The sequence below is a fragment of the Sorex araneus genome, chromosome 6 (genome assembly GCF_027595985.1).
Source record: "Sorex araneus isolate mSorAra2 chromosome 6, mSorAra2.pri, whole genome shotgun sequence".
NCBI classification, from domain to species: domain Eukaryota; kingdom Metazoa; phylum Chordata; class Mammalia; order Eulipotyphla; family Soricidae; genus Sorex; species Sorex araneus.
Window position 1 is genome coordinate 48,651,648 of NC_073307.1, and position 14,791 is coordinate 48,666,438.

The 14,791-nt window shown below is 38.0% G+C and overlaps 1 protein-coding gene across 1 annotated transcript; it reads left to right on the plus strand.

Moving 5' to 3' along the window:
* Positions 1-2,740: 2,740 nt before the first annotated feature.
* On the plus strand, positions 2,741-3,691 carry LOC101542386 (olfactory receptor 2T29-like). Its single transcript, XM_004622576.2, has one exon. The coding sequence runs from the start codon at positions 2,741-2,743 to the stop codon at positions 3,689-3,691; it is 951 nt and encodes a 316-aa protein (XP_004622633.2).
* The last annotated feature ends 11,100 nt before the right edge of the window (positions 3,692-14,791 follow it).

Here is a 14,791-nt window from a genome sequence, read left to right on the forward strand (position 1 = left end):
AATAAACTGACTGTGGGTCTCCTTAAGAGTAACCAATTTAATTGGACTATAATCTGTCTTCGGTATCTAACACATAAAAATTTGAGAACAATGAATTAAGTGAGTGATCAAGACTCCTTGCTGCTGAGTTTTGCTCTCTGCTTACATTTTCCATGAAAATTGATTACTGCAAGGAATAGTGTAGCGAATATGAAAACCAAACAGAGTAAATTCTTGTTTTTTCAAAGGCAGTTACATTCTACATCTTTTCCCAATTAAAGAATAGTATGGGGGCTGGAGCAATAGCACAGCGGGTAGGGTGCTTGCCTTGCATGCAGCCGACCCAGGCTGACCCAGGTTCGAATCCCAGCATCCCATATGGTCCCCTGAGCACCGCCAGGGGTAATTCCTGAGTGTAGAACCAGGAGTAACCCCTGTGCATCGCTGGGTGTGACCCAAAAAAGCAAAAAAAAAAAAAAAAAAGAATAGTATGTGGGAGAAGAGAAAAGGAGAAGTTGTAAAACTTGTACTTGAGAGACAAAACAGGATTCCTATAAGGAACACGAAGACACTGGCACATACATATAAAAAGATCATTTTTAGGAGCTGGAGCCATAGCACAATGGGTAGGGCGTTTGGCTTGCACGCGGCCGACCCGGGTTCGAATCCCAGCATCCCATATGGTCCCCTGAGCACAGCCAGTAGTAATTCCTGAGTGAAGAGCCAGGAGCAACCCCTGTGCATGGACTGGTGTGACCCCCCCCAAAAAAAACATATCATTTTTATAAAGTAACTAACACATATGTTTTATACTGTACCTGATATATTTATATATATATATCCGAGTGTAGTATATGTACTACACGATGCTTATATAGTTCTTAATATATCTATGCTTATATATTAAAGCAAGGGGACAAGAGAAAACTTGGAACACGAGTGAAGGGAAAGGTACACTAGCGAAGAGACTGGTGTTATTACATGACTGAAACCTAATCATGAATAACTTTGTAACTGTGTACGTCACTGTGATGCAATTAAACAGTAAATTTAAAAAATATAGAAGCTTATAGTATATAGAATTCTTTCATACAAACCTGACAACTTAAGTCTGTATCTAATGTCATAAGACTATGATAGCAGGACCTTCAAACAGCAGGTAGGGCGTTTCCCTGGCATGCAGCCAACCCAGGCTCAATCCCTGGTGTTCCAGTTGGTCCCCTGAGCACTGCCAGGCGTAATTACTGAGGGCAGAGCCAGAAATAACCCTAGGGCACCACTCAGTGTGAACCATAAAAGACAACAACAATAGCAACAACAAAGAATAGCACGAATCATTTCTTGCACACATTTTTAAATAATAATTTTCAATGTTCTAAAGCACACTCAATATTTTGCCTCATTTGAACCTTACCATATCTCAATAAAATACTATTCTTACTCTCAACTTTTTTGTAAAGTGGACAGAGGTATCATATCTATAAGCAAACTAAACTCAGAGCTTCAGTTCACTCTTAGATAAATTCTAATGTTAGGATTCTGATCTACTTTTGAATATACATGTTCAGAGCACAATATGCCTGTGAAGGAAAAGGGAGCTCAAATATTTTACATGGAACTTGTTCAAATTATACGAAAGTTTAAATTATTTATTATTAATGTTATATTGATATTTATGTAAAATGGTTATAATATAATTAATATTAATACTTTTGGTGTAAAAAGTAGCTGCATCTCTATCATAACCAAAGTGCATTAAGATTCCCTGCTCCGATTTTAACTACTGGACTTCTTTACCCAATCTGAAGACCAATTGCCTCTGAAAATAATTTTCCCCCTGTGAAATACATCTCCGACTGTTTAACTACTTCATTTTCTTCAAATGCTAAACAACAGATTAATTGAACATGCCTCTGTCTTAAATACATTTTCTGCTATTGTTTCCATATTTGGTAAACCTCCATAGTTAGTAAGATTTCAGCTGACCTTGAATCTATTACCAAAGACTAATAATTTTTTAATCTTTAATTTTGTATATAACCAATTGTAGGAGATACACAATTAACGAAATTGTTCAGGATTGAATTTCAGTTATGTAATGTACCAATACCTGACCTTTGGCAGTGTATATTTCCCACCATCATGTCCTCAGTATCCCTTCATTACCCAGAGGGAGCCTGCCTCTATAGCAGAGATTGTTCTCTTGTTTTTCTGGTTTTCCTTTTTTAGGCACTATGATTTGCAATTGTGTTACTGAAAGAGTATCATGCTATATCACTTGACCTCCTTTCAGCACCCAGGTCTTGTCCAGAGTAATTATTTTCAACTATAATTGACGTTGAAAAAATTATTTTGTTTTTGGGCCACACCCAGCAGTGTTCAGGGGTTACTCCTGGCTCCTTACTAAGGAACTGTTCCTGGCAATGCACAGGGGACCTTTGGGATGCCGGTTTGAACTGGGGTCAGCCCTATTCAAGGCAAGAACCCTACCCACTGTACTATCACTGTGACCTTAGCTGAAAATATTTTGACCTAACATTATGATTCCTTAATTTTCCAGTCAATTTGATATATTAAAGGAACTTAAACATTCCAAATTATAGCCCATGGTATTTGTTAATAAAAACTATATTGGTCTGCATGTACATAAAGAAAATTCACACTGAAGACAATTAATGAAGGACAATAAACATTTTGAGTTCTCACATTTCCTAAGTTAAATACTAACTCAAAGTTCTCATTGAATTATAGATCAATACTCATGGATAACACAAGCTGGGGGTTAAACCACACTGGATCTTCAGATTTTATCCTATTGGGTTTCTTCACTCAATTGAATCACCCAGCTCTTCTTTGTGCCGTCATTTTTGTGGTTTTCCTGCTGGCCTTGTGTGGAAACAGCATTCTGATCCTTCTGATACACTGGGATATCAAACTCCATACGCCAATGTATTTTTTCATCAGCCAGTTGTCTCTCATGGATGTCATGTATATTTCAGTCACGGTGCCCAAGATGCTCTTGGACCAAGTCATAGGTGTAAATACAATTTCACCTCCTGAATGTGGGATTCAGATGTTCTTATATGTGACAGTAGGAGGTTCAGAATATTTCCTTCTTGCAGCCATGGCCTATGATCGTTATGTGGCCATCTGCCATCCACTCCATTATTCTATTCTCATGAATCAAAAAATGTGCTTCCTTTTAGTGTCTGCCTGCTGGTTTCTGGGATTGGTGGATGGGTTCATGCTCACAACCGTCACCATGACATTCCCATTCTGCAGATCCCGGGAGATCCAACATTTCTTCTGTGAGGTCCCTGCTTTATTGAAGCTTTCTTGTTCAGACACAACCCTCTATGAGACAATTATGTATATATGCTGTGTCCTCATGCTTCTTTTACCAGTAGCAACAATTTCAAGCTCTTATTTTTTAATCCTTCTTACCATCTACAGGATGAACTCAGCAGAAGGCCAGAAGAAGGCCTTTGTAACTTGTTCTTCTCATATAATTGTGGTTACTATTTTCTTTGGGGCTGCTATGTACACATACATGCTTCCAAACTCCTATCACACACCTGAGAATGACATGGTGATCTCTGTTTTTTACACTATAATGACACCTGTTATAAACCCATTCATATATAGTTTTCGGAACAAAGATGTCACAGCAGCTCTGACCAAACTGGTGAGTGGGGGAGTTCTTATGCAGTGAAGTATAAAGGTATTTTATTACTAAGTAAAGTGTTTCTTATTACACATCAGAGTTTTATGTCTTATTATACATTATTCCCATTATTCCCCTGATTATCTTATACTCTGTTGTCATTCCACATTCTGTTCAGACTTCTATGTTTGTTTTGGGGCCACATCACGTACTTTTCAAGATTTAATCCTACATTTGCACTCAAAAAACCTCTGGTAGTGCTCATGGGAACATATGGGAAGCTATGCATGTCAGATGGCTTTTGTTTTGCACTGAAATCCATTGAGCAATGGAGCTGGAGACTTGTAATATAGTGTGGGTCAGGAATAATATAGTCTAGCTGTGCAAAAAAAACACCAGCTCATTTTTTTTTATTGAATCACCATGTGGAAAGTTACAAAGCTTTCAGGCTTAAGTCTCAGTTACATAATGCTCGAACACCCATCCCTTCACCAGTGTGTGTATTCCACCACCAAGAACCAGGGTAAACCTCCCCCCAGCCAACCTCCACCCCCCAGTCCCCCACCCCTCCTGTGTAGCTAATAAATTTCACTTTACTTTCTCTTTACTATGATTACAATAGCCAGAATCTTGGAAAAGACCAAATGCCCGAGAACAGATGACTGGCTAAAAAATCTTTGGTACATCTACACAATGGAATACGATGCAGCTGTTAGAAACCAGGTCATTTTTGATATTTTCTTGAGAAAACTGCATTTCTTGGAAAGTGAATTTGCCTACATATTTCGAAGAGAACTTTGATATTAGCCATCCCAGTTTTATCGATAAATAAGACACTCTTGGAGATTCAAACTGAAAGGGCAGTTCAATAAACTGATTATCGAAGCTACACAGCAAAGCCAGGAAAGTCCCCTCTTTTTTAGAAAGGGTTTTTTCCCATTGATTTCGATGGTAGCTACAATGCAGTTCAATGAAATATACAAACGAATCCAGGATTTTAGCTGAAGGGGCCAAAATTTAAGAAATCCCACTACCGGTTCTATTCAACATACCATGTATGAGTCGTGAAGTGAAAATAACATGACATTTGGTGTATCATTTACATTACCATTAATATTCCTCATACTTTTCCTGAAAATTTCAAACTATTGTTAAATTCAGTTATCTTCCTTAAGGAACTTACATCTTATGGCAATCTCTATTTCTAAAAAGCAGTGATATTTTCCAGGAAAACAGAAAAAAGAACAATGTTTAATTTGTGAAATGAAAAAAGGATTCTAAAGCAAATGAGAGAATAAATGGAGGTCTAATACTAAGTTCATTGGAATCAACAATATCGCAGTTAAAAAGAAAATGGCTATAAAAAAGACAGAATGATAGGCTAAAAATAATTGAAACAAGACACTTGTTCTGCACATGATTCATCTATCAGTACTCCTGTAAATCACAGCTCTTCAAATTAATTTCAACTCAGCAACTATGAAAAATAAAGTGCTCATAAAAAAGAAAGCCCACTCTTACAGGACATTTAATTCATGACAAAGATCTCAAAGTGATATAGTCAGGGGAAACTTGTCAAGAATTGATGCTGGAAAATTTGGATTATCACCCACCTCCCATAAAGCAAGAATGGAATAAGAAATAAAATGGGTTTAATATTTAAAAAAATACATAGAGAACAACAAATATATCTTTAGGCAAAATATTTATAATTACACTTTTGGTTACAATCTTAAACATTTGCTTCTTTCAATTAAAAACTAGGGTCTCTTATGAATTCTATCTTATTTTCATCCATCTTTTGACTTTCTTCATTTAACATTATAACTCTCAGTTCCGTGTCAGTTGTGTCAAATTGCATGATTTTATTCCTTCTAGCATGTAATATTCCACGTGTGTGTGATATTATACCACATCTTCATCTTGCCTCTGGTAGTAATTCAATGGTTTAAAAGACTGAACACAATGGCCACTCAATACCCCTATTGCAAACCACAACGCCCAGTTGGAGAGAGAGAACAAAACAGAATACCCTGCCACTGAGGCAGAGTGGTGTGGGGGGAGATGGGATTGAGGGGTGGGAGGGATACTGTGTTTATTGGTGGTGGAGAATGGGCACTGGTGGAGCGATGGGTTCTTGAACATTGTATGAGGGAAACACAAGCAGGAAACTGTGTAAATTGTAAATGTACCCTCATGGTGATTCACTAATTAAAAAATAAATAAATTATTTTTTAAATAAAAAAATAAAAAGCAAACTGAAAAACAAGTGGGTTGTGCCAGATCACCCTTAGCCTCAGAGCATAGGCAGGAGAAGGAAAGAGAATGGATGGAAGGGGAAAAAGAGAGATGAGAAATCAAGGGGGCAGGGTGTAGGGGTCCAGGGAATTCAGGAACAGTGGTAAATAGCCAAAACACAGAGTTAACTGCATTGAAATTATGAGATCCAAGCTTTAACAACTGAACTTTAAAAGGTCCCTGTCAAGAGGGCCGGCTGAGGGGAGAGGTGGTGTGTGGGTGGGAAACTGGAAACCCTGGTGGAGTGAAGTTGACACTGGTTGTGGGGAGGGTGCTGGACATTGTACGTCCAGAACCCAACAATAAATTACTTTGTAAATAATAGTGCGTTGATAACAAAATAAAATGAAAATAAAGAGATAAATAAATTAAGCCTGAGGCCACTTGTTCCTTTCATTATCCATGGAAACTCCTACTGAAATCAATGGATAATGCATTTTTATAAAAACACATTCTTTTAAGGAAAAATAAGCTAGAACTTAGCATAACTACTATTATTTGGAGTACTTAGAACTCTGATCATAGTGAGAATATCTAATTTCTGCCTTATTTTATTTTAAAATTAGAGGTGCTTGTTTTATTCATTGAATTGTATGGAAACTCCCTTGGAAATTAGCATGAAGATACACTTGGCTAAGAAAGAGTGAGGTAGAGCACTGCCACCACATGGGGAAATCACTCTCCTGAATGGACTCTTCTAAGAAAGACTGAGCTAAAGCGTAGGCATGTTATTTTTATATGCAGCTCCTTATTTAATAATTAAGGGAGACCTCCTATCTTCTCATTTTCTTTTTTTGTTTGTTTTGGGGTATTTGGTTGAGTTTTTGTTTTGTTTTGTTTTGTTTTGTTTTGTTTGCTATCCAAGAGAGTCCAGTTGTTCTGTGATCATTGCAATCCACCAAAACTCCCATTTAAAACACTGGGAAAAACACTTTGTAGAATTTAGGATTCTCCGAGAAGGCGTAAGCTAGAGCTTAGGCGCCTGGCATTTTGACACAGTTCCTTAAGCTGCACCAGGAGAACGTAGTTAAAACTTCTGCCTTTCCCGTAATAAAATTGGGGTTATTTGATCCTATCATTTAAATCATTCAACAGTCTCCTTGACTTCCATGGGAAAGCACACTCTCCTAAGAATGCACTTTTCTCTGAGTAGAGGAGTTAGAGCTTAGTTGGCATGGAGCGTGAATAAGCAGCAAGTTGAATTGCAACTGGAGGGAGAAATGCCAACTATAGCTTTACTTTCCCATGACATTAGGTCACTTGATTCTACAAAGAAATCCTTTGGAAATCCCACTAATATTAATAGGAAATTATTTCATGGCAAAACAGGCTTTAAAAATTTGTTGTTTTCTCTGAGGAGTGAGCTACTTGAAGGGTCACGGCATATATATATATATATATATATATATATATATATATATATATATTCAACTAATTCATTAAACTGCACCTTGAGGGAGATAATGACATTTGATAATGTTTGGAAGTTTCTTTAAAGTGATACATGGTGGTATAAAATCACCAATTTTATTTGGATGTTAACATGAAAACAGAATTATAGAGCAAGAGAAGAAAGACAAATAAAATCAGATTCTTTTCAGGTCTGACATTTTAAAAATTTGTGATAATCTTGTATCGTTAGAAACTTGTCTCAAAAAGGGACCCTTCTACACTGCTGGTGGGAATACCGACTGGTTCAGGCCCTTTGGAAAACAATATGGACACTTCACAAAAAATTAAAAATTGAGCTTCCATTTGAGCCAGCAATACCACTTCTGGGAATATATCCTGGAGAGGCAAAAAAGTACAGCCGAAATGACATCTGCGCTTATATGTTCATCGTGGCACTGTTTACAATAGCCAGAATCTGGAAAAAAAAACCGAGTGCCCAAGAACAGACGACTGGTTAAAGAAACCTTAGTACATCTATACAATGGAATACTATGCACCTGTTTGAAAAAATGAAGTCATGGACTTTGCATATACGTGGATCAACATGGAAAGTATCATGCTAAGTGAAACGAGCCAGAAAGAGAGGGACAGACATAAAAAGATTGCACTCATCTGTGGAATATAAAATGGCAGAGTAGGAAACTAATACCCAAGAATAGTAGTATATAATACCAGGAGGTTGGCTCCATGGCTTGGAAGCTAGCCTCACACACTGGGGGAAAGTCATCCCAGATAGAGAAAGGAACACCAAGTAAAATGTGATTGGAAATCCCGGGCAGGGAGGGAGATGCACGCTGAACGTAGACTAGAAACTGTACATGATGGCCACTCAATGCCCCTGTTGCGGACTTCAACATCCAAAAGGAGAGAGAGAGAACAAATTGGAATGCTCTGCCACAGAGACGGAGTGGGGTGGGGGTGGGATGGGGGGGGAGAGATACTGGGTTCATGAGTGGTGGAGAATGGACACTGGTGGAGGGATGGGCTCTCGATCATTATATGACTGAAACATAAGCAAAAAAGTTTGTAAGTTTGTAACAGTACCTCATGGTGATTCATTAAAAAAATTTTTAAAATGAGTGTACAATAGATATAAATTACTGCAAATTAAATCTCATAATGAAGTTTTTCTGAACATAAAAAAGAAACTTATCTCAAGAAAAAAAAGATGCCAAGAAATTTATACAAATTTATAAAATTTATACAAATTTTTGAAATTTATACAAATTAGAGGGAATTAAACTACAATGTAACCTTAGCTAGTTGTCCTCTTGTAGAGAATCTTCATGATAAGTAAACCTAAAGGCAAGATTTCTCTGTAATACTCATATGTTCTTAGAAGAAATTTCATAGGTATTTGTGGTAAAGAGTTGTTCACATATAATATGTTATGTACCAACAGGGAAAGGAAACAAAACGCATAACAGTTAAATTTCTCCAAATCTTAGTTTCAAGTTCTAAAATAGTCAATTGAAAATAAAATCACCTTCAGACACTGAATAGAGAAGAGGCCAGGCAGTCTGGTGAGCAACGCGGCCGGAGAAATGCTCCGGACCGGAATCCGGGCCAACAACACCAGGGATCCAGACGGAGGAGGTACAGCTGGGACGCCTTCTCCAAATGGAGCCCTGGCGACACTGAGCAGCAACTAACACGGCTCCAGGTTGCGGGACTGGAACACATCCAAACCGCACAGCTGCATTAGCGGCCGCGTGACCTTTTCTAAAAACTGAAAACATACAATCTTTTAATGGAAAACCAATTATCAAATGCTTCCTTAGTAAGGCTGTCTTTCTTGGGGGGGAACTCCAACAACAAAAGTGAGTTTTGTTTTGCAATATGGAACGTAATCAAGGTAAAGAGAAAATGAAGTGAAATTCATCAATTATACAGTGGGGGGTGGGGGCGGGGGGTATGCTGGGGATTCTGGTGGTGGAATTTGGGCACTGGTGAAGGGATGGTGTTTAAATATTGTATAACTGAGACATAAACCTGAAAACTGTGTATCTGTCCACATGGTGATATAATAAAAATTTAAAAAAAAATTATAATTCTCATAAAAAAAAGAAATAAAGGGGATAAAATTCAAAGCAAAAAAAAATGAGTGAAGAGATAAATCATATTAGCTCTAATTAAAGTATATTAACATTTGGTTGCATATGAATAAAAATCAGACCAAAAGAAGGCTGACTTCTCATAAAGAGCAAATTTATGGAGATTTATGAAGATTTTTGGAAACTTGCACAATTTCATTACTCAACATCTCTATTATGATCTTTACAAGCATGAATAATGAAAAGTCTAATAAAAGATTTAATAAATGGAAAAAAAAGAAAATAAAATCACCTTCAAAGTCAAGTATTTCGTATGCTTGAACATGCAAATGTCATCAAATGAACACCAAAATTCATTTTAGAGACCCCTCCAGCCCCCTTACTGGGAATAAATGACTAACTACAAATAAAGGAAATTCTGTTTATTTTACATGAAATTTCTCTACACTCAAAAACAAAATCAGTAATGCAAGAGGTCTGAATTCCACATAGAAGACCATCACTAATGTTTAAATCACATCTGAATATAAATTTGATACTGCTTCCAATTCAGCTACATTTTAACTGGTGTACCACAATTTCTATAGCTAGTTACATTAAATATCCTACACATTTCTTGTATCACTCGATCCTTTCAAATAATTCACAATATTCCTAAAACATTATAAGTTATGTATGTGTTTTCACATACTTTTCCATAGTCCTAACATCATTTTTTAAATTGATGATCCTAAGTCAGTCTAAGATTCATATTTGAGTAAAGAGAGAAGCATAGAATATACGTCTAGAGAAAAAGATACAGTGCAAGAAAACATAAGAGATAGATTGCCTACAGGTATTTCATCCTCCCATTAATAGCTTTATTGGCCACACCAATTTCACCAAGATGAAATACTATTTATTTATTACTCAAAAGTAGTGAAACGTGATTTATCAATCTCAAATTCCAGTGTATTAAGCTTTCATTTTTACTGTATTATTATCTAAGTAACCCACCTTTGAAACCACTACCTTAAAAGTTAATCTCCAAAAAAGAAGTATATTGTCAACATTTCTGTTGTGGTTTTATCATTACATTCTTGGTCTGACAGGTTACATATTATAATGACATCCCGATGTCAAGGGAGAAATTAAATCAAGAGTGAATATTTAATATTTTCCCAAATAGTAGACATAGATGTGAATACACATGTGTGGTTTTCAAAAGATTAAATAAGTACTCCTAGTCCTACAGTACTTTCAAATAAGAATATAGCATTTGGTCACAAAAGCACATACAAGTCATTAACTTAACCTCAAAATAAATCCTCTGACATTCTCCCCCTTTTTATTTTTATCTTTTGGACTAGTGCTTGCTGTGGGATGCAGCTCAGTGGCTGGGGGAACATTCTGGACAGTGTGAGGTAAAGCATGTGTTTCGTTCCTGGGATCTCTCCAGTCCCCAGTTGAGGTTTCAATCCAAATGAGTTCATATTTATAATGAATGTTTAGAATGAAAATATATGATGTTAATATGATGTTAATCATAATAAGTTTTCATGAAAGTTCTTAACAGATAATCAAAAATGAGTTATTTACTAAATACGAGACTTTCATTCTTACTTTCTAGGTTCTTTCCTTGAGCACAAGTTTATCAGGAAAATACTTAAAAGTTGAGGATCCAACACAAGTTTTTTCTGAGAATCCTTAAAACCCACTATTTTAAAAACAGCTGCACGGAAACCAGAGTTACAAATAGAAAAAAACAATTCTGTTCCCTTTTCCAGTATTTAATCTTTCATTGTTATCATGAAGCTGTCTGATAATTTTTAATATTCTCCAAAGGAAGATTACTTGTTCCTCTATAACCAGAAAAAGGTATCTAAAAGCACAACATGCATGCATCCAAATATATTTCTATGTAAACAGAAACACCACTGTAGTTTGAGAAGAAAACATAGATTTAATACAATTGGTCAATAATCTTTGCATAATCTGGCTCATAAATTGCTAGCCCACTTCCTGCCCAGCAATATATTAAAGGCTCTGTCTTAAAAGAAATTACAAATCAGAAAATTATTAAGTCATTTGCTCTCCAGTACACTGACAGTCATTATTAAGAGCATGAGGGAAAAATTTTGAATGTTAGTACAGACATGGGTGCTTAAGAAGTGTTCAAGGTGGGAGTCTGAGTGATAGTACAGCGGGTAAGGCATCTGCCTTGCACATGGCCAACCTTGGTTAAATTCCCAGCATCCCATATTGATATCACAAGCACTGCAAGGAGTAATTCCTGAGTGCAGGGCCAAGAGTAACCCCTGAGCATTGCTGGGTGTGACCCAAAAAGCAAAAGAATAAAAGAAGTGTTCATGGTGAAGCATAATGATACATTTAAAATGAATTGAAAATGATGAATGTTTTACAGATGTGATTTAAAAGAAAAAATACTAATTGTATCTCTAGAGTATGTAACTTCACAATGTAATTCCTTTAAATTTTCAGTAATTCTGAACTTTCAACATGAAGCGTTGGGGACAGGACAAAATAGATTCTAGTAGTGTTGACCAAGCACAGGCAGAAGTTGGTGCCTCAAAGGGCCAAACAGATGCCAAATAACTCAAAGCAAACAGATGCCAAGACGCTGGAAACAAAGGTTACGACTAAGCTGAACTTGGAGGAGTCAAATGGCACTGTTCTGAGGCCAGACTGCTTCGAAAAACATAGCTATCACAACCAGGGTTCACAGAATAAAATGCAAATGAAACATATTGGAAATAGGGGTTCTGCAAGATAAAATTTTCATATCCTTTACAATGCATTACTGGACTGGAGCTCAGAACTAAATGCAATCTTTAAAAATACTATTTCATATCTCATCATTAACATAGGTCTCAAAGAACTTTGTGACTGAGAATTGTGGGCTCAATGAGACTGGTAATGGATATCCTCAGCCCGTATCCCCCTGTCTCCAGTGACTCAGCAGTCATGCCCATAAGCCACCTCTGGCCAGTACAAGATTATCTGGTCCTCAAACACCATCCAGATGGCATGTCCTTCTCTCCTGGAAGGGAACATAACATGATGCTCACCATAACCATGGCACCAGATCCCATGCCAGGCTCTCTTACTCAGGGTACCCCAGAGAGGTGTGAGTGAAGCCCTCCCCTCTCCAAGGGACCCAAGGGACCCAGCCCCGGCAGCCAAAAACCTCCAGAACTCAACTGCCAACACGCACACAGCCACTTTCCACATGCTCAGGCAGAGCCTCACCCAGGAGCGAACCTATTCTTGGGTCACATGACCGTGAATATGGTCGCTCGACACTTCATAGGACACATCGTACCCATACTTTAAGAATAGCACACCACATTTGATGGGGTTCAAAGTAGTAGGCAGCCTCCTCTTTAACAAATTTGCTAGCAAAACTGGACAGCAACATGCAAAAAATAATGGGCTCAGACCTTTACCATGTACAAAAGTCAAATGAAAATGGATTATATACAACATCGGACCAGAATCCATGAGGGACATTGAAGAAAAGAATATTCACCCACTACCCTTCTGCTAATTGGTTGATATCAAGGATATATAAGGCACTGTTGACCTCTACAAGAATAAAACATCCACATCCAATCCCATCAGAAAATGGTGCGATGAAATTAACAGAAACTTTCTCAAAGAAGAAATTGAAATGGCCAAACGGCACATGAAAAAACGCTCTTCATCACTAATCACCAGGGAGGTGCAGATCAAACAACAATGAGATATCATCTCATACCACAGAGACTGGCACACATCCAAAAGAACAAATGCAACTGCTGTTGGTGTGGATGTGGGGAGAAGAGGTCTCTCCTTCACTGCCGGTGGGAATTTCAACTGATTCAGCCTTTTTGGAATACAATATGTACGTTTCTCAAAAAGCTAGAAATTGAGCTCCCATTAACCCAGCAATGTGTAAACACACAAAAAAGAAGAGAGGGGACACACCGCACCGGGCACAGGGTAGCAGCGCTCTATCTCTCATGCTGCCCGCGTTCGGTAGTCTCTAGCTGCTTCCCCCACCTCGGGGAGGTTGATGGTGATGACGAGGCAGGCAAAGGAAGGAACGAGGCCAGGCTGGTTAGTCTCAGTTTCAGTTTATTCCAATCTCCTCTCTATACATTCCTCTCTCTCTCTCTCTCTCTCTCTCTCTCTCTCTCTCTCTCTCTCTCTCTCTCTCTCTCTCTCTCTCTCTCTCTCTCTCTCTCTCTCTCTCTCTCTCTCTCTCTCTCTCTCTCTCTCTCTCTCTCTCTCTCTCTCTCTCTCTCTCTCTCTCTCTCTCTCTCTCTCTCTCTCTGCTTCCTCTTTTAAACCCCCTCTTACAGACTCCTTAAATCCCCAGCATGAGAGGTCAGGATTTACACATAGGTGTGGTCACAATCAATAGGGGTAAAATTCTTTCCCTCAGGGGATGCTGCTTCCAGGACAGATTCTCTTTCAGTAGGATGACCCACCCAAGGGAGGAATCCCATGGGTGTGTTTCTCCTCTCCTTGTCCAACTAACATATAAGTATTCATAATATTAATCATTTTGTGTGGACATAGCAAGAGATGCATTAAATTTATAGAATTGCCCTCCTGGAGTCATCTTGATTTCAGACTACAGTGCTCAGGCCAGATTAGTCTTTCCTATCCCTAGAAGGGTCCTAGTCTTGTTGTTGCTCTTGGATCATGACGTGACATGTCCATGACCAAGCTATTAACATATATTTAAGCTTTAGGCACTTTGGCCAAGCCGTTCTCGATGCCAGGGTAGCACATAACTCACCGCTTGCCGTGGGTCCGTCTTGTCCCTCGTCAGGACCCTGGTTTTGGGGGTGCTAGGAACTGAGGGCAACTGAGGCTTAAGTTGAGAAAGCAGATGCCCGGGAGTGAGTAATATTAGAAGCCAATTAAATCCCATGTTACCAAAGCATATTAATATCTGTCTTTCTTTGTCCATACAAAAAGAACATTGCTTTAAAGTAAACTATTCAAAAGACACGAGGAGAGGAGCAAGTCAATATTAATTTACAATACAAGTTCAGTGTCCTAGAAAGGTCTGACCTTACAAATTAACAGAGTCTGATTAGGGGAAGAGCTGATTAACTGGTTGGGGAAGAGAGCATAGAAGTGGTTACAGATAGACAAAGGAATGGGAGTGACTCGGGAGCACCTTGATGGGCATGCCCCGATATATCTAAGCTCCTTGTGGCAACGGGAACAGGACATACCAATGTTGTCTAGAATTGTTTAGAGATTATTACCAGATAAAGGTAAAGTCTTTATAGCAAGTAAGAAAGGACAAACCAAAGTCAGGCCTAAAATATTTAGATCTATATTATAA

What these genes read in the sequence shown, in the direction of transcription:
- LOC101542386 (XM_004622576.2), top strand. Translation starts at nt 2,741, where the DNA reads ATGGATAACACAAGCTGGGGGTTAAACCACACTGGATCTTCAGATTTT.